Source organism: Fringilla coelebs (genome assembly GCF_963513975.1).
Source record: "Fringilla coelebs genome assembly, chromosome: 5".
NCBI lineage: Eukaryota > Metazoa > Chordata > Aves > Passeriformes > Fringillidae > Fringilla > Fringilla coelebs.
This window is the reverse complement of record NC_140033.1, coordinates 43,489,629-43,517,485: the sequence shown is the minus strand read 5'-3', so window position 1 is coordinate 43,517,485 and position 27,857 is coordinate 43,489,629. Positions and strand designations below refer to the sequence as shown.

The following is a 27,857-nucleotide window of genomic DNA, read 5'->3' as shown; positions in this document are numbered from 1 at the left end:
TCCTCCAAGTTATTCCTGCGCGGTGTGGTCTATGCGCCATACTTTTGTCAAGTCAGAAATCTGTTAGCTTCAGAGACCCAAGGTATTATATTTATATTATAAAAAACTATATTATCACCACAATAGTCTTCCACTGGCTCTGTCAGTGCAATGCTGACATTATTAAATTTCAGAGGATTCAATAGGAAAGCAGAAAGCAGTGCTTTTTTTGATATCATGTTGTGTCCTATAATTGGAGATTGCTGTTTCTATCTGTGACATCCATGCTTTCTGTAACAAGAAAAAATATTTGTAAACCAAGACAACCTAAAACATTTCCAGTAAGTTAGATGCATAAACATCCAGAGCCTTTAGTTTTATTTAGCCTCTTTTCATGCTTGTGCTCATAATTGCTGAAGGAAACATGAAATATCCCACAGCTGAGACTCTCCCAGTTGTTCAGGCCACTGCATGCTGATGGAATCTGTGTCTGGGGCCAGGGATTTCCAGCAAATGTTTCCAATTTTGATTGGAATGAAGGTTTTTAATGCTCTGTTTGTAATGGTGAAGTTGGTTGCAGGCTATTTCACCCCTTTCTGTGTGGTGTTTATTCATTAGCTTAATGCTGTCCCTGCAGTTTGAGTTCCTCATTTTTCTGATTAAGACAGCTCCAGTCCCATCAGCATCACAAGTTCTGTCCTCTCCAAGATCTGCCATGTGTTGCCAACTGAATTTCAGTTTCTGTTACCATGCTGACAGCGTTCAAGTCTATGTTTGCTGTCATCCAGGTATGAGGACAGGGAGTGATGGAAAGATAATTTCAAATATGTGACTTCCTTCTCTCTGCTAGTCCAGATAGTCTAGTGACAGAAGTTGTCTCTGATTTGCTATGATTAGACATTGGACTAACCCTAAGAGGATTTATCCTTTGGATGAAAACCTTTAAAGGGCCCTTTCTATTCTATGATTCTATGCTATTGAGAAGATGGTAGCCCTGGTATGAAGGCAGTTTTGGAAAAGGAAGGTCATATTTCAGTAACAGGAGAAAGTAATGATTTCTTGAGTGGTTAGCTATTCAAAATAACAGCTAGTGGCTAGAAAATGGAAAGAATTCTCTCAGTGTTTCTCTTAGAACAAGTCCACCACTATTTACTTGTAAGAATTAGTATTTGTGGTGATCAAATTTCTGTGCATTAAGTATTAGAGAGGAAAATTCAACTTACATGAGAAATCAAAATACTGCGTAGTGCCTGACACACTTTCAGATGTTATACAGAGTGCTGTTACTAGGAATGTGACATGGTGTGAAAATAAGGGGTAAATTTATGTAACAGTGGAATTAATCATACCATCTGTTCAGTCTGAAATTGCAAAATGCATGTTTTGAATAGATGAGCATGAGGCAGTTTTCTGATCTGAGTCCTACTGCATGTGAATTGGGTGTAGGGAGGGTTGTTTTGGTGTTGACTGCTTCTGCAGGGGCTGACCATCTTCTGTGACACAAGAAATGGATTTTTTTTTTTTTTTTTTGCAATCAGAATTGATAATGTTTTTCAACAAGAATATGACCTGATAACCGCCTTGATAGAAAATTGGAACATGTTCAGCAGCAAAAATTCTCTAACAAATACGTGAGCCAGAGCACTGGGGTGTTATTTTGTTTTGGTTTAGTTTTGGTCATAAGTATGACAACTGTAAGAGATTCTTATCACAGCATGGCCACTTTTAGGCTGCCACCCTCCTTTAGGGAAAGCAGAGTTGTGTAATTAGAGAAGAAAAAAACCATGTGTTACCTACCTTGGCAGTCTCAGTCTGAGCTTGTAGCAAGAAGAGCGCTATGCACTGCCGATACCTGTTCTCATGCTGAATTAGAAAAGCATTTCTTAGGCTGAAGACTGTGGAAAAATGTAAAAAAGTGATATCAATGCACCTCATACAACTGTCAGTCCAATTTTATATCACATTGATTATGATCAAAGAAATCTTTTCTGATTTCTAAAAGGGCAATTGCACCCTCATAGGGTGAGTTAATTTTGTTGTCTAGGAAGCTTTCTTATTTCAAAACTTTAATTCTACTTGCATTTGTTTTATTTTAATTGCTTCATCATGGTGCAGCTAAGATGCTTTTGGGTCTGCCTGAGGATTATTAAGAAATACGTCCCTTCTAAGTGGCCTAAATAATAACTGAAGTTAGAGAAAAACAAATATCCAAAATTAAAAAGAGAAGTCCTATTTTATTTAAGTAAGTCTGTATGATGGCTGGCACATGGGGAAGTGGCTGCACTCAGGCTAGTGCTGGCTTTGGGTTCTCCCTGGGCATGTGCCTGAGCTGGTACTCCTGGGCATGCCCTGGTTGGCTGCCAGCAGCCAGGCATGTTGCCTCTGTTTCCTGCCAGATTTTTGTTCCTGAGTATCATGTAGTGTGTTTCTCTGCATGGGGACAAAGTGACATCAATGTCACACATCTGGAATAAAGGGGGAGCTTGAATCGGCTAGTGATTTTCTAAACAGAAAGTATGTTGCTGCTTACAACCTTCAGAGCTGGGTTCCTACTATTGTATTTACATGTGAAGTTATATCTCTTGTGCAAGGTCATGGTGTTTGCAGGTAGTTCTGCTTTTAGGGTACCTTCCTGGTGTTATGGACACACCATTTTATCTTCTATCCCTTCACTAATGCATAGAAAGCTTTGGACAAGAATTATCCTACATAATTATCAGCCTCCTGCCTGCCACCAAAAGGGTATTTCTAGAATATTGCAACATATATATTTTTTCTAGTGCATTGAGCTTTGCTTATTTTCAAAGTGATGTCAACCCTCAGCAAACTAACAGAAGCAAAAGTACTTGCTAGATACAAAAATCAGGACTTCATTTTTGATTAATGTGATGGATCACATGACCTTTCTGAGAACATGCTAACTAATCTTTTAGTGCCACCAGTAATAAAAGTCTCTTTGAGAGGGTAGATATATTGGCAGCATTCCCCAAGGTCACACATTCCAGACAATATGAAATATTTTTCTTTCTCCTGCAATGGGATATTTTCTGTTGACATTGGAATGTTTGCTTGTTGTTTTACACAGAATGGTGGGAATCTGAACTGCAATCTCCCTATAGTAATTTTTCTCACTGTTTTCATTGTACCTCACCCCAAGGAGTCCTGTCTTAGGATGGGGCTTCCAAGGTGTTATGAGACTACAAGTGAGTAACAGAGACTGCCATGGCTACAGCTGTAATAAAGCTGGTAAGAATATATGGGAGAGAAGTCAAGCAGTGAGGCCAAGCGTGCAGGGAAGGGTCATAACCAATGGACAGAGCCTAGGCTTGAATGCAAAAAGCAGCTTTTTCTATTCTGATGATTGCAGCTGGATCACAGAGATAGAAATCTGGTTAGGAATCTCTATGGGAAATGCTGGCTTGGAAAAAAAAATCCAGAAATACTGTTTCCATCTCCATTATGTTTTTTATGACCAATCTGTTAGGTGCAAATTGGAGGGTGGTTGCACTGCCTTCTCTAGCACCCTGGAGCTGTTGGCCTTGCATTTGAATTCAACCCACATGGGATGTGGGGCTGCCCTCCCCTCAACCCTGCAGGCAAGAGGTGGCTGATACATTTGCTCCATTTCTACTGGTTTGGTAGGGGAACTACTTAGGCAGGCAGACAGTGCCTGGAACGTGTTTTTAAAAAAGGTTATTATTCTTTGTGTTCATCCCCTTATCTTGTCTTTAGTAATTTGCCTTTTATTGCTTACCTTTATATCTTCTCAGCATTGATACTGAATGCTAAATAGTCTGGGTGAATGTATTTCAAAGTTATCATAAATTTTACAGACTCTAGGTTTATTTTCCTTATCTATTGCTTTCTCACAGAGCACTGTAGCTCCCTAAGCTTTTCCTCTCAGTCTTTAGGATTAGGACTACCCTGGAGCCCAGAGATTTGTATTTCTTTTCATTCTCTTTGATAGAGGAGGCTCCTGTGATCTTGGCAGTGTTAGACTGAATCAATGAATCCTTAAGGCTGTAAAAGACCTCCAAAATCATTGACTCCAACCTTTGACTGAACACCACCGTGTCAGCTAGACCATGGCACAAGTGCCACCTCCAGTCACTTCTTGGACACTTCCAGGGGTGCTCACTCTACCACCTCCCTGGGCAGCCTGTTCCAATCCTTAACCACCCTTTCTGTGAAAATATTCTGGTGTCCATCATGAATCTATGCTGGTGCAGCTTAAGGCCTTTTGTGCCATTGCTGCTTGCCTGGGAGTAGAGGCTGTCTCCCACCTGGCTACAGCCTCTTTTCAGGTGGTTGTAGGGACAGATGATGTCATCCCTTTTCTCCAGGCTAAACATCCTCAGATTCCTCAGCCACTCCTTTTAGGACTTACTCTTGAGACCCTTCCCAAGCTTCACTGCTCCTCTCCTGCTGGATACACTCTGGATTTTCAATGTACTTTTTGTAGAGAGTGGCCTGGAGCTGGATGCAGAATTTGAGGTGTGGTCTCACCAGTGCCAAGTACAGATCTCTTCCCTTGTCCTGCTGGCATTATTGTTCATACTGGCCAGGATGCCATTGGGCTGCTTGGCCGCCTGGACACATGCTGGCTTATGTTCAGCTGGCTGTCAACCAGCACCCTCGAGTCCTTTTTCTTGGGCTGCTTTCCAGCCACTCTTCCCCAGGCTTGTAATGCTGCATGGTGGTGCTGTGACTGAAGTGCAGCACACAGTACTTCACCTTACTGAATCTCCTGCACTTGAGCTCTGCCCATCAATGCAGCCTGTCTAGATCCCTCTACAGAGCCCTCCTACGTCCCACTGGATCAACACCCAAATAATGCCATCTGTGGCTTAAGGCTTCCCTCTCTCCTCTCATCCAGGAGAAGGTGTTAAACAGGACCAGCACCAACACCGAGCCCTGGGCAACGTCACTAGTGACTGGCCACCAACTGTATGTGGCACCATTCACCACCAAGGTGAGGTGTGTGAGAGCCTGCTGCATTCAGGCTCAGGCCAAGGGGAGGCCTGATGGTGCATGCCTGCTCCCCGACCCAAAATCTGATTTTGGTGACTTCAGGAACCTTGTTTTGGCAGGGTAAGGCTGGTCACTCTCTGTGGCAGTCAGTCCTCCTTCACTTCACACCCAACCGCACAGCAGCAGGGATAGGAGGCATATTCCCCAGTGATGCATTTGGATGTCTGAGAGCGAGGAAGCATTGATGTGTGCTGGGTGATTTCCATCCTCTCAAGAGCTGCTGGAGATGTGAGTAGGAGCAGTAGCAGGAGGTAAATCTCCTCTCCAGCCTCCTTGAGAATGGCTGCTGTGTATGTGGGAGGATACCCAGGAGAGCAATGTAGTGGTGCAGCTGAAAAATGCTGCATAACTAGTATGGAACTGAAAATGTTCTTGGGCTGAACTGAGCCCGGGGTTTGAGAGAGCATATTAGGACAGTTACGACAAGGGAACACTTGGCTTGTGAGAAAGAAGTCTTGATGCCTCCTTTGGGGTGAATGCATAGTATGTGACAGTCACTGGTGTGTGAGTCACTGCTGGCAGCAGGGGGCTGTGGGCTGTGAAGTCTGAGGCTGCTTCCCAGCAGGAGCAGAGCTGTGTAGCCAGGCAGGGCTGAGGCACCAGTGTTTGCACTCCAGGCGTCTGGGGGTGGTTTGTGGGCAAACAGCAGCTTGTCCTTATGCTACCACACACAGTGCATTGACATGGTGTTTATGAAGGCATTCATAACAGGCACATACCTGTAACTTGGATGGGTTCAACATTTTTCAGTATGAGTCTGTCTAGTGGGATGGGCTGGTCTAGGACTGTGCAAAATCCCCCCTCTCTTATGAAGGACTGCAGCTCAGGAGTGAGGGAAGGACAGACGGGGACTAAGCTGGTGTCTGAGCCTCCATATTTCTGGGAATAGAGAATGAAATTGGTTAGCAGGCTGTCTGCCATCTGCTCATGAGGTATAGGCACTAAACAACTCTAAATTATGTGCTTTCTCCTATCAAAGATACACAGAGAGCTTATTTGCCTGAGGAATCTTAGAAAAACTGACTGGTTCCTGGAGCTCTCCTGCAAGGTCACATTTTGCATTAAAAAGCTACAAAAGAAACACAATACAAGTCCACAAGCAGAAGACAGTCATAGGCATTCCAAAAGTATTTTCCCCCTTTCCCTCCTTATTTTAATAGCAGGTTTTTTTTCTCCTTTCCTTCCTTATCTCCCCTCATGCATATGCACAAGACAGAATTCCTGGAGCTCCAGATGAGTTGCAGCCCTTCAGGGAAGGTTCACCAACATATGTCCATGGGACAACCCTCAAAGAGATTTGCCTGAGGGTACCAGGTCCCTTGACTTTCTGCTTCCTTCACCAACCCCGTTGCTGAGGGATGGTGCTGTGAGTCTAAAATGTCTCACCGTGTGCTTTCTCTATCTCCTTTCTCTCTAAAGCAGAACACCTGCTTCTTAAAAAAACCCCAGAAAACCTAGGAGATTATCACAGGTTCTTTTAGACTCAGTTTACATCAGTTTCATAAAATTAATTAGCTAAATGCACTCCTACATTGAAGTTTTAGGAATTTCAGGCCATCCAGTTCTTCCGTTGGTGTCTAAATACAGATATTTATCATCTATAGAACTCTATAGAATAATCATCAAGAAACATTTTCTTAAAAGGAGTAATTATATCTCAATTTTAAACTTGGGGAAATCAAGGCAAAGAGAGGACAAAAAGCAACATAGCCAATCTTCCATCATTTTTGCCTTTCTCTTTTTTCCTTTTAATTTTTTTCTTCTTTCCAGCAGTTCTGATATCTCTGAGTTAAAAAACTCTCAGGTTGCAGGGACCATTAGAAAAAGTCTTACATTCCTAAAACTTTTCTAAGCTTGAGGAGTCCAGCACATCAGAATAACTTCAGGAAGATATTAAGGTCTTCTAATGTAAATTAAATCTGCCAGTAATAGTGTTCCTGTACCATGCTGAGCTTAGAAGCAGGCTTTTGAATCAGTGTTATGGTTTGCTAGTCACATAAGGAAGTATCAGCTGTTCTTCATGCTGATTAGTCATCTTGTATTTTTATAATTAGATCAATCTTCCAAAGTACATTCAAAAGCCATCCAAAAGTTAAAAAATATAACAACTGCAACCGTGTATATCTCTAGACATTATTACCTTTTTGTTACGTTTAATTTTGGTAATTAGTAGGAAATCATCAAATAAAAAGAGGTAGACATCAAGGAGTCTTGTGCTTTCTGAGAAGGAAAACAAAAAATCAGTTTTATGGTGTGATTATTTTAAGGAATTGCTACTTTTAAGATGAGGCACATCTATGAATCACTGCACCTTACAGAATCCTTTTAACAAAGAAGCCTTGTTTCCAGTATAGTTCACAACTACTCGTCCTCCAGTCTGCATTCTCAAATGCACTAAATCATATGTCTCAGTCATTTTGGCTACTAAATTTGTACCTTGTAGCAGCTACTTCATTCTGATAAAACAACTACTTGCTTGCCAGGAAAAAGGACAATTAACAATCATACAGACCATCATCCTATTGGCAGCTTGGCTGTATCTCAGTCTCTCTCTGATAAACTATACAGTTGCTTTTTCTTTCCTGCATCTGGCCAAATGCTGTTGCAGAAGTTCATTCTAGACCTGTCATAACAATGTATAATCCTGCTAAGCTGTCTCTGGACACCAGGAGATTCAGGGACTTTACCTGCTAGCATCAGCTTTCCTTCATGAAGGAGAAGTCTGTTCGCTGAAGACAAAATGTTTTCACTGCTGTTTTCTCTTAAGTTTTGTTTCAAACACTTGACCCAAAAAAAGAGAGAGAGAAAGAGAATGGGGAAATCATGCATAATGGATGATGAACAGGGGAGCAACCAGCAGCTAAACAAGAGGAGCATTTGCGTGTTCTTACCTCAGGCTAAGTACATCACACAGCTGATAACTGAGCATGCCTGTGTTTCTTCAGCAATGCTATGGCTTTAATGTGTTTACGCTTTTGAAATGTTAAGCTGGGTTTTACTTTTCCAAATTGAGTTTAATGGTGTTTGCAGCCCTGTATGTCAACAGACATAATCCTTGAGATGGGACCCACTTGGTAGTGTTACCACAGTGCTGCTTAAAGTCTGTCTGGGTAACAGGGTAGCTACGGCAAAAATGTGCACACCCAGGTATGCTGTGTAATTTTTTGTAATGCATTTTAAGTGTAAATGGGAAGTTCTTTGGCTCAGCTTGAGAAGTGAAAGAAGCAAATCATTTCTACTTTATTGAATGCTGGTAATTCTTACATCTATCCCATTTCCTTCTGTCCCCTAAAAGCAAATATGGAAGAGTCCTCCTGGACTGTATCATTGCCCTCTCTAGGATGCTAAGAACAACCCATGCTGCCATCCAAGGCGCTGTGTGTGTTCAGCACACTTGGAGTGCCCAGGCTGCAGCTGCTCCTGTTAAAGCAGAGCCATCCCCACTAGCTAGAATACAGACAACCAGCCAACTTTAGACCACACTATGAAGACAGATAGGAAACTAAACCCTCCTCTAGAAAAAAAAAAAAAAAAAATCCTTTAAAATCTGCTTACCTCTGGGACAAAGAACCTTTTGTCACGATCCCAGACCTGAGGCCAAATTATGACCTCTTGCAGCTGCCTGAACTTCTGAAAGTTGTCCAACCACTTGACTTTGCCTTCCAGATCCCCTGAAATGTGTAAAACACCAGTTACTGCCAGGGCTGGCAAAAGCAGTCCTGTTCTAGAAGATGCTGAATACCGATTTTCTCCAGTGAAAGCTGAAGTACCTCACATGTGAGGCCCCAGATGGAATCTTGATCTCATTGTAAAAATGCCTAAACTCTACTTAGATCAGCAGGGACAGAATTTCAATTCATGCAGTCAAAGATGCTTAAATTCACTGTTAAATGAAAAGGTTGTGTTTATTAATCTGTCTGGGGAACAGGAAATCATATAAAACTCAATTAAACTATAATCTTAAAAATTTCTTCAAAAAAAGTCCTATAATTCTAAACTGTCTGGTATAGTGAGAGAAAAATAATTTTCATTATATAGAGCCTGATAAAAAGACTGTTGAAATTACAGAGAATTAATTTCAGAGGAGGTGTTGCCAGAAGTGATTGAGGTGGAGGTCCCTCAAAATGTGAAAAATGGGGACTGTGTCTTTGCTGATTCAAGGCCATTATGGGGAAAGCTTTAATGGACCTGCAACTGAAGTTTCAAGTCTTTGGGTGGAGTGATGGTAATGGTTTCAGACACATACCTCCCCACCTGAAGGGGAGTGCTTGGACTACAACTGTTCATTATGTTACTGGTTCACTGACCAAAAACTGAAGGCAGATCTTAGTCAGGTGTCTGTGTGCAAAGAGGGGTCGCCCTTCTATGTTTGGCTTCCTTCATCCAGAGGTATCTAATTTCTGGAAGGACCAATTTATTCAGCCAGTAGTACTCTCCAGACATCCTATGGTCATTTGGGGCCATACCTAAAACTGCTGTCCTTATATATGTTGAATATATAAATATTACATATTAAAAAAAATGAGGGAAAAATTAATATCTAGACCAGCCTCTTGTTTTATGCAATAGCTAGAGAAAATCTGTAGCTGAGACAACTTTACATAGTAGTATCCTGTCATTAGTGAAAGGTCATGGACATAATATTCCCCTTGTGAGTGCAAATTTATCCTATTAAAGATCAGCCCTAAAAAAATCCTCCTTAGACATAAATCCAACTGAAAGACTTCTTTGTTTGAGATCTTGCCTGATATGGTCCAATTTGAGATCTGTTTTTATTTTTTTGCCTGTCACTGCAGATGATTCTAAGAAAATACAAGTGACTCACTGATTTGGGAGTCCTGTGACATTGCTCAGAGAGGCTTTGACAGCACAAGGTGGCCCAAATCATTCCCTACAGCATGAGGGTCAGGACTGTAGGAAGGCACACACATCCTTTTTGCTTTTCTGCAGAGACACTTGACCAGTTCACACTTCAAAGGACATGAGCAAAAAAGCCATATAACTTTCTAATTTCTAACTGCATACTTGACTTCTAACCTTTGTTACTTACTTATAGACTTTTCCACCTTCTCTTTAAGTGACTGGATGAAACTTTTCTCTGTTTCATCAGTGCTCCTTTTCCAGATGTTGTTGAGCAGGAGGGGATACCGCGTTAGTCGATGCAGAGGAGCAACCAGCAACTCTGGCAGATGCAACCTCTTGCACTGTTCATTTTGTTCACACCACTGCTGAAGACAAGGAAAATGTGCCTTAGGCTTCAGCTTCCTTCTGGCTAGGAGGTAGCAAACAGTTTTCTGCATCATTAGCTGACTTTAACGAGACAGGGACTAATGAAAGATGAGTTTCTCACTCGGTGAGAACAAGGGCACTATAAAGTCTCTTGTCATAGTTTAACCCAGCAAGTATCTAAACCACACAGCCACTCATTCACTCTTCACTCCCTCCTGTGGGATGGGGAAGAGAAATGGGAAATAAAGTTTATGGCCTGAGATAAATGCAGTTTAATAGAATAGAAACAGAAGGGAAAAAAATAACAGAACGTACAAATCGAGTGGTGCACAATGCTCAGCACCCACTGGTCCATGCCCAGCCAGTCCCAGAGCAGAGGCCTGTCCAGCCAGCTTTCCCTCTGGTTTATGTACTGAGCCTGTAGCTATATGGTATGGAATGGGTCAGCTGGGGTCACCTGTTGTGGCTGTGGCCCCTCCCAACTTCTTGTGCCCACCAGAGTCCTCGCTGGTGGTGGTGAGAGACAGAAAAGTCCTTGACTTAATGCAAACTGCTTAACAACAAGTAAACATGAGTGTGTTATCAAGATTACTCTCATCTTAAATGCAAACCACAACACTATACCAGCTATTAGGAACAAAATTAACAGTATCCCAGCCGAGCCAAGGACAGCTCTCCACAGGGGAAATTGTATTGCCCCTCCAGATTCACGTTCTGCTTTGTGCTTACCATTCCAGATGTTGTGGCCATGCTGTCATATCCAGTAGGGCTCTTATTTATCTGCTGTTTTAATTTTCTCAGGTTTTTCTGAGAAAATTAACTTGAGTTAGGTTTGAAAGCCACCTTATATTTTGGGGTCACTGCTACTTGCCAGTGGGGAATGTTTTTCCTATATGTGAATATGAAATCCTCATCAGGGAGCAAGCAATGTGAAACTCCAAGGCCCAGAGCTTGCCTGCCACAAAAAGATGTCCTTCCAGTTTTGGGCTGCCTGTGAGAAAAGCCCACTACTTGAGGTTTCTCTTTCTAAACCTGTAACATTGAAGATTAATCTTAAGTATTTACAGGACACACTGGTCTGCTGGTGACGTCAGAAAGAGCAGAGCTTGAGATCCCCACCACTGCACTGGCTGGTGTCAGCAAAGACAAAACCTGCTGTAGTGTTGCAGCTTGATAAAGAGTCCAGTGATTGCTCTTTCCAGCCTTAGAGGTAGGTAAATTCTTCCTTACTGGTAGTATTTGGATGCCCAAGTAAGACATTTGAAATTGATCCTTGTGTTTTTTTGTTTTTTTTTTCCTGTAGCAATTTCACTTTGTTAAGGTAGAGTTGACTGAGTCAAGAGATGATGTGCAAAACAAAAGAAAGAGGCTAGTAGTTTGTATTTTCTGCCTGCAAAAAGGCAGCCCAGCTCTTCTTCCCCCCTTATCTATTCTAAATTACAGGTAGGGACTTTGACATGTGCAGGTGAACATACACTCAGAAGGGTGACTTCCAATCTGTGATAGGCTCTGCAGTTCAAAAAATCCATGTGAAATGCTGTCTACACAGTTTTGCTTCTAATGAACATTTCTAGCTTGCTGTTAAAAGCCTCTCATAAGGTAGGAAGGCTGAAGACAACAACAACAACAAGAACAGCAATAACAACAAAACCATCACTTTACCTTCAGGTAGATGCCAAAATCTTCTCTCTGTCTCAGTTTTTCCAAGTAGAAGATGGCAGAGGTATAATTAAGGCAATAAATCTGGTGTGTCTGGCAGAGGTCACCCTGGAAAAACTGCAGAAAAGGTTTGGAAATGTATCAATAAAGAAAAATATCATGACAAAGGGAGAAACAGGAGTTTCTCCTATCAGAAGGAGTTTCCTATCAGAAGGAAACTTCCTTCTGATAGGAGCAACTTAAAGCTGAGACCAAACTGCCTGTGACAGATGGCATGGGCTGGACAGCCCTGATTGCTCTGGAGACCTGTATGCTGTGATAAATGGTCTGCTGCTTGTGTTAAAAGCAAGAATACTTCTAATTATGTTACCGTTCTGAGTACAGAGCTGAAATCCATAGGAGTGTCTGACTTGCTGACGTGCTTCTTCACAGTTTCAAAAAACATTTTCAGAAAACTGAGACTTATCTAAGTAAGGGGAAAAAATAAAGATAAATTAGCATCAGTGATTGGAAGTTAAGATTAAAGAAGCTTTATTTCCCATCCCTGGCCTCTCTAAAGACTCCAAGTGTAATGGGTGCCAATACCATTGCCCAAATTGTCTTCAGAATTTTGCCCAGAATGCTTTAATTAGTCAGGAGCTAAGACAAATCTATACAAATACCCACTTATGTTGTGATAATGCCTGATGACAAAAGCTTTGAAACAAGATTAGTTAGTCCATTAAACTTGTCTTAGGGTAGCAGCTGTATTTAACATGGATTGACTTAAAAAATGACAGTGGCTGAATGCTATTTGCTGGAAAAAAATGATGGTGTTGACAGAGCTGTGACAGTTAAGGAAGCCTTCATGGTCCATGAGGAAGACACCATCATTCATGGTTTGAGTTTGTTTCATTCAACTGAAGGTGAAGGAAGTATCTATAAAATACTGGACAAACTCACATATTCTCCATAAGTTAACTTTACGTGTTTCTATTGGATTCAAAATGCCTACCTTATCAGTCAGATGGGGCTGCAAGCCTGCTCCTAAACCCACACTTTCGTCCTGAACACATGAATTTCACTATTCACACAAATTCATGACTGGGCTAAGCTGTTGGCCAAATGTTAGGCCAGAAGGGCACATCAATCTGCTGGGATACTGCTACAGACTGTAGTAGCTGCAGACTGCTTTGCTTGGTGTATTTATGGGGGCAAGGATGCTTATAGGATGATGCTCATTCTTTCATTTTGACCTTTACAATTTTACAGCATACATTTCGTCAAGGATTCAGCCTGCTGTCAAGAGGATATGTATACTGTGAAATGTATGAAAAAAAGGCACGAGAGGCATTGAGAGTAGCTTCATTCTCCTATGTTTAATCAGTATTTAAAGTATGCACAACAGATGATCATTTATTATCCTCATCAATAAGGACAACAAAATTAAAAATTAAAGCAGGGCATTTCTTTAAGATAATTCTCTCAAGTCATGATCAAGCTCCAGCCAAGCTCAAAGCTAAGTGAAACACAGCAATATATCTCACTCTCTTCTCTGAACAAGAGCAAAGCAATCAACAACCACACATCTGCTGAACTCTAGCAGTTATCTGCATATACAGTCTTAATCCACAATGAGCCAGAGGTGAAACCTGTCAGCTAAAAATCTCTTTCCTTGTATCTCCAAACCTACTGATTGGTCATTCAGCAGCTCACCAGGTGTGAGATCTGTGACTGAGCAGCAGTACCTTGCTCATGTGTTTGAGTTCTGGTTAATTGTCCCTGCTTTGAAGGCCTTTCCCAGTTTTCTTGTTTTGGCTAAAAAGGGAGAAATTCAGTATTAAGGCAAGGGAATTACAGTAAGGGAAATAAATGGAACCCAGCAGCTGATTTAGGGCATGTGATGTGATTGTGAGTAGTTTTTCAATTAAGGCAGCTGCAGAATTCTTTCCAAAATTCTCTTTCCAATGAAAGGTGAAGTGTCCTGTAAAAGGGCCCTCAAGCTAAGAAAAATTGTTTTGTTTCCAAAGTAATGTAAAAGCTATTTTTGACTTAGGGGTTTTTAACTTTCAGGAGCTGAAAATGGTCTCCCAGCAACTGGCCAAAAGCAGCAAAGAGCTGGAGCACATCACAGCCAAGCCTTGTGGCCACCCTCCTCCTGGAGTGCAGAGTAAGTAGCACATGAACACAGAGCATCCAGTCTCTGTGGGAGAGATCCTTACACACATGCCAAGGGAAACCTCAGCTGGAGAGAGGGGATCAGCATTTTGTTTTAACTTGCCCTTTTGGAGTGGCATAATAGACAGCAAAATCTTGTGCCCATCTGCTTGCAAAAGGGGCCTTGTTATGTAGTTATTTTGCCATGCTTTCTGTTTTGGTGTAGGGATTGGGTAGTAGTTCCTCTTCATCTCTTTTAAAAGGTCGCTGCTTTTGAGAATTAGTCTCAAACTTGTGTTTCCTTCAGGAACAACTGCCAAATGAGCTCTCCCCCATGTTTAAAATGCCATGTATCTTTGGCTAGAGATACAAGAGGATGATTTGCACTGGTGGTATTTGACTCTCACTGATATACCCCATAGAAAAGAGGAAAGGGTGGATTGTTTGAACAAAGTTCCAAATGTGAACATTGAAACGAAATAGAAGCTTTTGGTTTGTTGTATTCTTTTACTGGGCTGATTGATTTCTGATCGAAGTAACATTTCTCTTTTTCTACTCACCTTGTTTAACTCCTCTAAGTTTGCAAAAAGTCTCCACAAATCCACATCCAAGAGAAATTCATTGCTCTGGAGGTATTTGAGAGTGTTCATAAATATCTTTAAAACCAAAACAAATCCATGTTAATTACTGTTTGTGCCAACTCAATAATTTTTTTCTGCCTGAAAATAACATTTTTATTGAAATTAATGAAAGGATTATTAGATTCAGAGAGAGCAGAAGGTGGCATTGTGAGAAAAGTTTCCTGATCTACCTGAAGGTTAAATACTGAGTTTTGTGCAGAAGAGGGTATGAATGATGTCTCTGGGGTTTCTCTGTGGTTACCATGGAGGCAGCTGTGTCCCTGCTGTGCCCTTGGGCAGAAGAGGGGCAAATGAGCCCCCTGCAGATCCCTGTGTGAAGGACTCAGTAACATCAGAGTCACAGTTACAGATTTCTCTGACCTTTTTGAATGCTTTCCTTCCTACCCCATGCAACTGCTGCTATCTGACTTGTTTAGAGTTACTATGAGGAAAAAAGATATTCTTGGACTAAGGTAAGTAGCAGTCCTGTGGAGGTTTTTCATCTCTTTGGATTGTTTTATTAGCCTGTATTCACTGAAAACTTCGTGTGTATTTATTGGCTGTTTAAGATTTTATATTTTTAAAGCTGATTAAACTGTACTGAATCTGTCCTAAATCTGAAAAAGTCTTAAAATTTATAGGTTACTCAGTAGATTTTTTTTTTTTGTTTATGTGTATAAAGCATTTTGAAAAAACCTGTCACCCAGGTGCCAAGACTGAATAACTAGTGAGAGTGTTTGCTTAGCCTTGCGTAATTCTTTAGTTACCGTGACCTTGTTGTCCTGAGAGCTTAAAGGGGATTTATGGTGGTCTTAAAGCTCCCTGTGGAGATTCATTGAAATCAGTGGAATATTTCTATACTTGGAAGTAACCAGGTATCTTTAAAACTGTTTACCCAAATGCAATGGGTTCTTTCTTTGGTGGGAGAGTTTGGGAAGGTGGCATGGCCTGAAATAGTTCATCATTCATGGGCCATGCAGGGCTGGCTAAGGCTTGTCTGTGGGCTCCTACAGCAGACTCACAAGGAGCCTACATGCCTGTTATCATCTTTCTTCCCAGTATTCACCCCTATTGAAACTTTTCAGATTTCTAAACAAAGTGTATAGAAAAGAGGATGCTCTTCTTCTTCCTTGAACCAATGCCGTTTTCTGTCCCTTCCTGTTCTGCCCCACCAAGGAGGAATTCAGCCTCCTCCTTTATTTATTTCCTTTACTTTGCAGTAGTTCTTGTGTTGTCCAGGATAACTTTCCAGCAACATGGAAAGTGTTTTACAAATGTCTTTTCTTCGACTTAATAAGAAATCAGGAATTGTCTGTGCCGAGTAAGAGAAACAGGATAAGAAAATGTTTGTGGAAGCTTCCATCCTTTTGAATGGATACATTAACTTTTGATGTGTGGTGAATATAAATAGTGCAGCTATTCTTGTAACAGTCTGTAATGTTCCTGTCCATAGTTCAAGCTCACCTCACTGTATTGGAGGCGAATACAGAGTTTTTGGGAGAGGAGTTATTTTTAGTATCCTTGTTTTCATGTAATATTAAAACTGCAGGTCTGCTGTATTCTGAGGTCCAGTCAGGATAATCTTACCACAGCTCTATATGAAGTTAAATGCCAAATATAATGTTGCACACTAGCAACATTAGCAATTGGAGTAGTCCAGTACAGAAATAACCAGTTGCACTATGGCTTCAGTGCAGTGTTTGCAAGAGGACTAATGGAATATCAGTTGAATATCCTGGAAGGCTCTGCAGTCAGATGGTCATTGCAAAGCACTAGATTGCATCATTCAAAAGTCATGTTTAGAAGAGATACCATCATAAGGACAGAAAAGGGAGCTGTGGAAACAGGATGAGCAGGCAAGGTGGAGGAAAAACCAGGTGCTTAAGTCATTCCCCCACAGACCTCTAATGAGAAGTTTGAGGAGGCCTTGTGTCCATCACAGCAGAACAAATAGTGTTTCATTATTTTTGCAAAGTGAAATCTGACATTACCATCTTGAGAACCAGCAAATGATCCAGAAAGTAAGTGCATTCACTTGTGAAAAGTTCCCACACTGCTGCTTCTTTTTTCACTTCTAACTGGCTGTTGACATCTTTCTGTTCAGTCTGTTGCTCGTTTATAAATTCATGCCAAGATTTACTCTATTGATTGAAGAAGAAGAAAGAAAAAATTGTTGCATCAGCTGCTCCAGACCTTATGAAAAGAATCTATGTCCTCTTTACTGTGTAATTTTCCTCTACCAGTATTAGCTATTTTTCTTCTGAAAGCTTAAAAGTTCCTTTAAAATATTTCCTCTAAAATGCTTACAATATAAACACACTGAATTTGAAAGCAACACAAAGTGATAGTCCATGTTTAGGTACGTATCAAAAATTAGTGGGTAGCTTGCAAATGCTAAGGAATTTGATCTGTTGTGCTGCTCTTGGGTGGATGATATCAGAGTACCAAAGGATTAGGTCTTTATAGTCATTTGGAAATTATGGTGGCCATGATCACATTATGGACCTGCTCCAAAGTCAGATGTCCATATATAAATTATGCACTGGCAGAAGCCCTCAGCAACTGTGTGTGGGGTGCTGTAGGTACCAGCCTGCTGTGAGAAGTAAAAGGTTTGCTTCAGAGAGGGGATGGTGTTAGGTGGCTAGGGGCCAGAAGCCTTGTTTGTCTGGCAGACAGGCTTTGGTGCCTTTTCTGGAGCCAAACCTTGGTGTTGGCACTGGCCTGTATGTGGCTGCCTCTGAACACAGCAGTGGGGTGGCTGTGTCCCATTTGACATCTCTCTGCTGCTGTAGATTCTTTCCTCTGCTTTTCTAGCACCTGTAGGTGCTGCTGAGAGGGTTGTCTTGAGACCATTTTCTGAAGCTGGTACCTCCCTGATCTAGGGCAGTCTGGAACCCTGGCAAAATCCAGATGATTTTGAGGTCCCTTGCTGACCTACTCTGACCCTCAGTTTCCCACTTGCCTCTCCCTTTGTCATTTTGACTAAAATATACCATCTACTTATGCACTAATTTGACAGAAAGGTCTCATATCCAGATTAAAATGAACTGAAAAATGTTAGCTTGTAAAGAACACAGAATTCCTCCTTCCATCCTTAGGTGTCCTTGATACAGTGTACTGAGCATTTTGATACCTTAAAGCAGAAAAATTCATCTGTGCAGCAGCGGTCTATGATCTTAACAGTAGAAAGACAACTTTCCAGATCAGATGCTTGCTTCTGTTTGTCTTTACCCTGTTGAATGACAAGAAACCACCCCTGATTCATAGAGTGTTTTAAAGACTGTTAAGAAGTTTACCCCTCTTGCCCTAATCCTTAAGGAGTTTGCCCTTAAATTAGTGATTTCTCTGTATTTCCAGGCTCTTCTACACAGAGAAAAGGCAGTGATGGCAGTTTTTTTTGTAGCTGTGGGTGGGGTGTGTAAATGCCTCAGGTTTGGATGTGTAAGATCTTATTTATGTAATACATGAGTCTTTGACAGGGCAAATCATGGGTATGGCAACAGGCAATGGGCTACCCTTGGAAGGCAGAACAAATGAAATGTTTTGCTTCCCTTAGCACTGTCAGACATAGGGGACAACAGATTCATAGTTGCAATCCTGCCATAGCTATACAAATTTATGTGTTTATTTATTTATTTTTAATTTTTTGACCTACCTATGGAAAAAAGTCCCTTGGTCATCTGCAGAGTAGTGTCTGTAAAATGAGCTTTCAGAAAGTTAAAAGAACAGCAGGAGTTTGTGTGAGGGACCATGAAATAAAAACAATTGCTTTTGTTTCAGCTTTGTTTATTCAGGCCTTGTAAAAAATGTAAGCATTCTTTATCAACTCTAATTTAGTGCTGTGGGCACAGACTTATAAGGTGTTTGCCTAAGTTTTATCTGTTCTCTGGAAGTATATTCCCACTTCATGGATTTCCATTGTCTGAACTTCAGGCACTGAACTCAGGCCAATTTTGAAATATGCGTTTGATTATATTTGAAACTTAGGGTTTAAGTTCAGCTCCTAATTTTGAAAGATAGATTGAAATGGGACAGAAAAAATAATGCAGTTAACATATATGCACATTGAACCAGAGTAACAGCAAATGAATCTTCATGAATTTAATTTTATGGCATTTGATAGTCTTAGAAATCACTTTTGTCTGAATATCAAATGCTTTTTATTGCAGATTTAAAATATTTTGTTGAATTTAAAAATCCTCAGGTTTAGATCATGCTCCTTCAAATGCTATGAAACTACTATCAAATGAAGAGGGAGTTCTTGTATATATAAACCTGAGTACTTGCACTGGTTCTGTATGCACAAACTATTCTTTGATAAAATGCAAAAATACTGGGAAGGGACTGTTAGCTAAATGCTTAGGGAGAAAAAGTTGTCAAGACACTTGTAAATAATTTTTTGAATGCTGAAGAGTACACAGAAAGGAAATTCAGATACCTTAGTAAGTAAAAGTTTTCATTAATGGAAAAGACAAGGAATTGTGTTAGACAAGGAAAAATCCACTGAGCTGTGCTTGTGCCAAGGACGCCTCTGCTGCCGCCACGCACAGGGAAGGGAAGCAGTGGCACTGACTGTGTTTTCATGTGCATCACTTGCAATGGCTGCACTGGGGCCACCCAGTCTTCATTGCAGGTTAATGTGCAAGCAGTCCCAGGGAGGGCTGAGACACCTCTGAGCTCAGCTCACCTGCTGGCTGCCTTCTCCAAGGGCAAGAAAGTAAAGAAGCTATTTTTACCCAGGTTAGTTGTGGGAAAAGGCAAGTCAGTGTAAGGAAAAACAAAATGGTAAAAAATACTCACGACTCCTCTTTTGGCAAATGGCCACCTTGACTTTTTGGACTCTGATGGGTAAAACAAATGTTCTCAGTAAGGAAACCAGTAGATAAAATAGAAAACTATTTTTTATATATGCAGCTTGATAGACTCGACTCTACTTGGCTCAGATTTAATACTTGAGTTTAGGCAGTTTCACCAGACTTAAAACCCAATAAGCTTGTTGGGTTCCTCCCAGCAAGAATTATGACTATCTGTGGTGGCATATTGGTGCTGAATGCTCCTACTTGTTGCAGGTGATCACTATGTGATTGCTATGATCACTATGTGATCCTTTACCTGGGAAAACCATCCTACCTCAAGCCAATGTTGTTTTAAAGCAAGAATTAGTCTATGCCTTCTCGTCATGATAAACTGGAGTTATGCAGGTATTTAAATCTGCAGTGAACAAACAATCCTACGAGCCCTAAGCCTCAGGTCTGTCATGGGGCTGGCACAATGAGGCAGAGTGTAATTTGTGGTCCTTGGTGAGCCATTCTGGGAACGGCTGGCTTATTTGCTGTCATGAAAATGCTGATTGTGACCTTGGCTGACTTGCTTTTCTGAGAAACTTTTGATCTCTGGCCACCAGGATCTCCGTCAATCACGCCATACTATATTCTACAAAAGTTATTTGTGGAAATTGCTTGCAGGTCTGCATTTCAGTTTTGGAATTTCTTGTGAGCAACCTCTAGCCATGAGCTGGGTTTGCTACCACTGGATCAGAACACCACTGCAAAGGGCAGCATGGGCCGCTTTTCTTTCTGCTTGAAGCTGTGGAGGTAGGAAATTGTACCTCAGCTGCTTCCAGATGGACATCCTGGCCTGGGCTCTGGCTGCTTCTAGCCTGTGGAGGAGCAATGTGATCTGTGTCCTACCTTCTCAGCTACTTCAATTTTGCATTCAATAGTAAAATGCAGGGGAAAAAAACGGAAAAAAGAAAAAAAAGGAATGAGGAATTTTAAAGCTGGCAATGAAGTCAATTTGGTGTGGGGTACCAGGATCCCCCCCAGAGGCTGCACCACCTTGGGGTCTCATTGTATACATCCTCCCTCCCGTGCCACATGCACACGTGTTCCAGTCCCACTTTTGCTGGGCTCAGAGGAGCAAATCAAACCCCCGCTGTGTCTGACCTGCACTGAGCAGGAAGGATGAGTAGGGCAGGTAGTCCATGGCACCGTCTGACACCAGCAGGTCTCCAGGGAACACCTCGAGGCCCGGCAGGCTCACTACCAGGGAGCTGCGCCTGCGCTCGGCTGATCTGCGAGAGGCAACCACAGCACACGTCATCCCTGTCCCTGGAGGCTGCAGGGAAACTCCTGAAGGGCTCCCTGCTGATCCAGGGGGGAACCAGCTAAAAAGCCAAATCACAGCAGCTACGGCATCATGTGTTAAAAGAACAACGAGCGGAGAATTTCAGTGACTGACAGCCCAGTTGTCTTTCAAACTCCACGTCCTTGCTGAGATCAAGGCTCTTATGGTCATGGCTTGCCTCAGATAATAAGTAATTAGAGCATTTAAGTAGTAAAAATTCCTGGTTTCTTCTGAGGTTAGACAAAAAGTGAATGGGGATTTTGGAATCTGTGTTTTGGCAGTGGAGTTCAATGGAGCAATTAAATACTGTTTTTAGCTGACATGTGTCTTGTTACTTTTAGCCTTCCTGTAGCTCAGGTGATTTCAAGAAAAGACAGCCCACTAGTGAAACAGTTAAAATGTTGGGTTTTAAAAAAATTATTTAACCTTTGGGATAGTTTGTACTATTTTCTTTCTTAGTATTTTTGGCATATTTTCCTGCTATTTAAAATATTTTGAATGTAATATGACTCAGTGGCCCTACTGATTGAAAAATGTCTCTTTCCAACTGTTGTTGTTCCTAATGGAGAACATTGTCCAGGATCTAGATCCATGAAGAAAAGTGACACATTCTGTATCCAGCAGCATGTTTGTGCCACAGGCTGCTTGCATTCACATACAGAAACTGTTGGTGCAGGTTAGAAACCTTTTGTATTTTGCTAATAACTCACACTGATACCTAATGAATTGTGTTAGTATATGCTGCAGAGGGACTGCTGTCTGCAGCTGTTGTTGTGTTGCCTTCAGTACATGAATACTGCATCAGGGCTCAAAGGGTCAGTAATTTAGTAGCTGAGGGAGGAGGCACAAAGTACATGTACATTTATAAAAAATTCTATTTTTCAGTCACCACTTATTGTGCATGGTATTTTTTGGTCAGTTAAGCATGATTCTTACTGAGATCTTTTTTTTGTCTAGGCAGTTATCTTACTGTGAATTTCTAGCCATTTGCCACACTTGGTGTGAAACCTGGCAGGTATAATTTTTCCTTTAAAGTGCATGAATAGTTACTTGACAGCTTGTCAACTGACAGACGAGCTCTGAGGTGGAGAACTGGGATTTGATATGTATGGTAAGACTTGGAGATTGTGCTTTCTTATGACCTGGCAGTGACACTGCTTGCAGTTGCCTTAGCCAAACAATTGAATGGTCTAGATGAAAGCTGCTCCCAACAAGAGAGAGGTCTGCAGGCTATCAGATGGGCCAGGCCTGGGACTTTAACACTTGAGCCATGGACATATCAGGGCTTAAAAACACCTTGAGAAGGTTGCACTGTGCAGTGCAGGCATTCTTGGAAAGCTTTTCTGCTACTCCTACTGAATGGAGAACATAGGATTTATTTATTTGGCTTTAGGGTTTACAATGAAACTCTGGTTTCTCATGACATTGAACCCTCAGTATGTGGTTTGGGAGCTTTAATGGGTGGGGGGTCTGTTCCCTGGCTGTCTGCAAGCTCATAACCACTGCAAGGGAGAGGAGTGCTCCTCTCAGGAGTGTCTTCCTGAGATGTGCACTGAATGTTACCCAATGCCACTGAACCCTCTAGTGATTCCATGGTGCAATCTTTTGGGCGGCTGGGCTATTATACAAGTCAGGTGCTGCAATACAGTACAAGGATAATCCTCAAAGGTGTTATTACTGTACTAGGAAATTCAGGAGATTTGTTTCAGGTTGGCTTCACAGTAAAACTTTGCCAGTGTATTATTGATTTTTAAAGCATCTCTAGCCTACTACTGTTTTCACAATATATTTGAAGCTGCAGGCTAGTGGCTTATGAAGACTAATAATGGAAGCACTAATAATGAAGAGTCACTATAACTGAGTTAAATGACATTTTTTACCTAGATCAAAAAGGATTTGGACTTCAGGCACACATGTGGCTAAACAAGCTCTTCACAGGTGCACAAGCCTGTGAAATGTGGGGGCATGGCAGGACCACTTGGGTGTCTGTCTACAATATACCTTTGCAATCTGATGAGCCAGGGCTGCTTAATGGTTTACATGTCTAAGCTATACCCTCATGCTTCAGAGATGGAAGCACAGGTATCTGTGCTCTCCTGGCCTGCTGCCTGTAGACATATTAGATACAATTAGATGCTTCCGTTGTTTTTTATTCTGGAGAAATTAAATTACTGAAGTTCTATGTAGTAAAATTTACTAGGTTTTAAGTCTGCAATATCTTAGCATCTTCTCATGCCTTCAGAATCTGTAGCTTTGCCTTTTTCTTTATTTTTTGTTTGTTTCACTTACTGGGGGCAGAGCCCTGCAGTGATTGAAAGAAATGCTTATGCTTTAGGGAAAAACTCAGGCATCTGAGAAGATATCATCTGTAATAATTTGTTCTTAAAATCCGCTTGTTTTTTGAAACAGGATAATGTCATAGATTTACATGGCAAAGTTATGGAAAATTATTAAAGACATTGAAGCAGGTCATGGTCTGGCAAAATAAATATCTTGTGTATATATTTATTTCTAAGACACAGAAAGTATCTTCATAGGTCCCTAATCTTAGCCTAACTAGCTATCCCATCTATATAGAACAGACATCTATATAGATCACCTTACTTGAACAGCAGATATATTACTTAAAGGACTATCCACTAGATGTGAATAAAAGCAACAAAGGATGTTACTGAGGTAAATATTATAGGGTACTCACAGTACTGAGATAACTGCCAGGCAGTGACACTCTTTCCCAAGCTGCTCAGGGAGGGTGTTTGGACTCCCTGATTCAAAAAGTTAGCATGGAAAATGTCCTATTGCCAAAAGTAAACTATTTCTGTGATTGCATAAGGAGTTAGGTTTAGTGTAATTGATACTCCTCCTCCTGTGCAGTGTGCTCCAGGATGACCCTGCTTGAGCAGAGAGGTTGTAACAGAGAAGCCACTGTGGTCCTTCCCAACCTCACCCACTCTGTGATTCTGTGATGCTGTGGCACTTTACAGCTGTGTGAGTCATTAAAAGAGGAATGGGAGTATTTCAAGGTAGATGAGCCCAGTTCCTTCAAGGCATTGAATATGAGCTGCCTTGGCAGTTGCTGTAAAGGCTCTTCATTAGCTGATCAGCTGTAGGTAATAGTGCAGTGCAGTTATCCACCCTTCCTCTGATAATGCTGAATGGTGCAAGGAGAAAAGGAGATCAGAGAAAACTTGAGGTTTTGTTTTATCAATAACACTGTAGGTTTGTACTCTCACCTTCTCTCCACCACATATACCTTTATCTGCGCTGCCCCTCTTGCCCTTTTTGTTTATTTATTTTGGATGATTCTTTATAAACAGCATCAGTTCAGCAAGCTGTCATGCTGACAGGGATGTGCTGGCAGTCTTGAGTGAGGACTGTGTGGGAGAAGGCTGTTCAAAATGAGTATGAGTGCATTAAAGATGTTTTTTGAAAGTACAGCTTGGCAGCGTGGAGAAGAGATGTTCATTAAAACTGAAGGACAGAGGTAAGATTTTACCCAGGACAATATGTAAGTCAGTCTTGGAGAAGAGGTGCCAAGTCTCCTAATGTGCTTCTAGATGGAGAAAATAATCTGACATGTGAACAGTTTTTGCTGGCTGTGATAAGAAGGGATTAGCTGTTAAGAAGTTAGACTAATGATCTTAATAAAGGAGGAGCTGAATATAGGCTTAACCCAGACCTTGGACCAAATTAGATTTGACCAAAAATGTTTAAAGCAGAAACGGGTGCATTTTAAAATGTATTTTTGCACATTCTAATATTTGTCTTGATAGAATTCATAATACATCATCCCAAGCATCTTTTGACAATTTTCTCAGCTGGTGCCTATGGAAAAAAATCTTGATTTGTTTCCTTGGGTTGTGGTTTCTTGATTTTAAAAGGTGTCTGGATAGAAGTCCACAGCCAATATCCCAGCTGGCATATAGTTACTTCCCTCCTGAAGCCACTATAAGCAAGCAGCACCAAGAGAAGGTGTGTACACTAAATGTTCAGTGTTCTCCTGTTAAACCATTGGCAGTATCTTCAGTTTCCCCCCTGAAGTCTGTTACATATCACGAAAATCTTCATGCTGACAGTGAGATATGTTTTTGTATTCCTGTTTTGAGTTGGATCAGACCAGACTTTTCCCACATAAGGTATAGATGACTTGTTTTCACATCCAGATAAAAAGATGTTTCCCTCCCCTTCTCTCTCCATCTCAATTGTAAATTCAAAATGCTAAAGGGTGGGTTGGAAATTACAGCAGTTCAGAACATCCAGGAAGCCTCTTCTTCAGTGAACATGTAATTTCAAATGCATGCACACATCTCTTGAATCTCCTCTAGGGAACTGCATTGTGTAAGGACTCCTAGACTATATCAGTCTGCTCCAAACCACCCAGTCCCAAAGATCCTTGAAGAGGCCATACAGTAAAGTGAGCACTACTCCCTCAGTGAGAGAAGGGTTGTTATTAATGAGGTACTATCTCCTGCTTCCTTGTTGTGTGGGGAGAAAACATAACTTTCCTTCCCTTCTGTAAACATTTGAACATCCTAAAGAAACATATCTTAATCAAAATTATTTCTAATAGCACTTTTACTTTCTGAGAATTGTTTTCAAGACCTTGACACAATTCACTGCACAGGTATACAGTATGCAATGCTCTATCTTGTCTGCCCTAATTTATAAAATCCACATATTCTATGTACTCTTCTCAGTTTATAGGATTAATGATCCCTCTCTCCAGTAGCAGTCCTAGATCTTTTTTGCTTACGTATAAGAACAATATTGAGCTGTTCTGCTAGCTCCTTTGCTCCCTTTTCCCTTCCACAAACTTTTGAAGAATGTCACTCAAGATTAAGAGATATTTCACATTCTTCAAGCTGAAGTTTGACCCTGCTGAGCCAAGCACCCGGACCTTTTGGCAGTTGGTTCCTAGTGCAAAGCTCCCCTATGATCCGGATGAAAGAGTGTGTGAAATGTAGCTAAACGTGCTAGGGAGAGGGCCACCTTTTGAAAGAAAATCTCATTAGAAAGTTTAGTGAGCTGGTGACAAGCATTTCACAGAGCAAATCTACAAATTAAGGTTATGTATACGTGACTCAATGTTCAGTTTTGTCTTAGAGTGAAGCAAATTCATTAAAAATGTAGGAGAGTCAAGTTTAGAATCAGATAAAATAAATATGTGCATACCTTTGCATGGGCGGTCCACTCTCCTGAAAGAAAGTGAATATTCTTAGTTAATTGGTCAGAAAGCAAGCAAGCAATCTGACTTTTTGTGAAAAAAGAGCTCGTTTGTAAAGGCAAATGTACTAATAACAGTGTAATAGGCTTGGACATAGGCTAATTAATTTCACTTGTGGAGCAAGGAGAACTCATTTGATATCCAGAATGTTTTCCATATTTGAAGGGGGTGGGGGGAGAAGGAAAATAGCTTTTGGTTTGTAGTGCAAAGCTAACTGGCTAGTGAAGAACTCTACACCTATTTGACAGCATCTACCCTCAGCAAAATGTGTGTATAGGTGGTTTGCATGAGGACAGAGCTGAGCATGTGAGTGAGTTTAACTGCCTCTGCACACAGGGGAAGGTCTTTGAGAGCAGGTCTGTAGCAAACCTGACTTGTACAAAAAGCCTCTCCTTTTGTCCTTGTGGGGAGCTGAATTGTAGTTTCCTGCCCTTGAAAGATGAAGGGTTGGCTCTTCCCTTGCTTATTTCTCTTTACTGATTCTGACGCTCACTGGACCAGGGTTTCTTTTTTTTCAGAAGAGATTGCACAATTGCTTCTTTGTTTATGGAGCTGAACATTAAAAGTGAGGGGTGCCAGTGAGTGGCAGAGCTAGGTAAGTTGAAATAAATAAAGGGAATTGTACCTCTTCCTTTGGTAGTAGCAGACCTTAAATTTGACTCAACCAACTCAATTCTTGTTTTTATTAGGGTTAGTAATGCCATTCAGGAAAACAGAATAGAGAACTTCCCTGTCTTAGGAATAATCCTGCTGAAGGGTTAAAGAGTGGGTTGAAAGAAAATAGTCTTCTAAAACCCAATCAGGTTTCAGGGTCAATTACTTAGTCTTATTCTTCCATATCCCCACCAACAGTTGCACTGGCCCATTAGGGTGAATGGACAGAGGTGGGAAAGAGTGGCCCTGTACAGGAGTGGACTAAGCTAGCCTGGTCACCAAGAGGAAAGGCTGGAACTGCTGTCTTTTGCTGATCTGGAAAGAAAAATCTCCCTTCCTGTTAAGTGTAGAAGCTGGTCTGCTGTATTAAAGGATCATAGCTCAACACAGAGTTCAGGTTAAGAACTGGGGTTTTCTTTGTGCACTGGTTCATGATGGACCAACACTGAATATGAAGGACTAAAAAAGAGGTTGCATCCTCCTATTCCTCTTACCTGGACACCTGCCCAAAGTGTAGGGATCGGGCGGGGGAGTCTCGTAGGAAGCGTAGCAGAGCTGGCTCTCCAAGAGTTTCTGGGTGGCTCATTGGGACTGTCATTGCTGAGGGGATCCTCTTTGCTTGGAAGCTTTGATCTGGGTAGGTCAGACTCTGGAACTGCTGTGGTTCTCTCAGACTTGGCTTTGGATGACAATAATTTTGCATGGACACAAGAAGGCAGCGACAATGAAGAAATTGTAATACACCGAGGTGGACTCTTACAAATGTGGTGGAGAGAGCCAGTGTATTCCTTTTGATTTCCCAGCTGAGCTGTGCCAGAACAGTCCTGAAATGACAGTGCTTGTGAGGCAGAGGCCATCCTCAGGCGCCTTAAAGTTGGAGAAGTGGAAATTCTGGCCCGAGCATGGCGGTCGAACTGGAAAGGCGTATGGTGGATCCCAATGCACTCCTCTGTAGGAAGCCTCAGAAGTGAAGACTCTGTGTAACCTTGTTGGAGAATGTAGTCCCCAGGAGGCAAGGTGGTGTCCATACAAACTGCTACTGTCTGCATTTCAGAGGAACTGAAGACATCTTGTGGGCTGCTGCTCTCAGACCAAGCAGCATTTTCCTGATGGAGATCAGCTTCCCCGTCTCGAGGTTCCACGCTGGTGCAGGTTTCTTTGAGCAGGTCTGGAGAATAATCAGAGCTTGGTTGTTGCAT

At 41.5% G+C, this 27,857-nt stretch overlaps 1 protein-coding gene across 1 annotated transcript; it reads right to left on the bottom strand.

The window, feature by feature from the left end:
- Positions 1-162: 162 nt before the first annotated feature.
- Positions 163-27,857, bottom strand: PLEKHG7 (pleckstrin homology and RhoGEF domain containing G7; the record flags this gene model as incomplete). The annotated part of the gene is made up of 16 exons (XM_084205521.1): positions 163-270; positions 1,777-1,874; positions 5,730-5,889; positions 7,151-7,230; positions 7,698-7,791; positions 8,566-8,681; positions 10,061-10,235; positions 11,902-12,015; positions 12,269-12,364; positions 14,595-14,690; positions 16,646-16,795; positions 17,788-17,886; positions 19,455-19,495; positions 20,600-20,727; positions 25,953-25,975; positions 27,153-27,857. The coding sequence occupies 16 exons, from the start codon at positions 27,855-27,857 to the stop codon at positions 163-165; spliced, it is 2,283 nt and encodes a 760-aa protein (XP_084061647.1).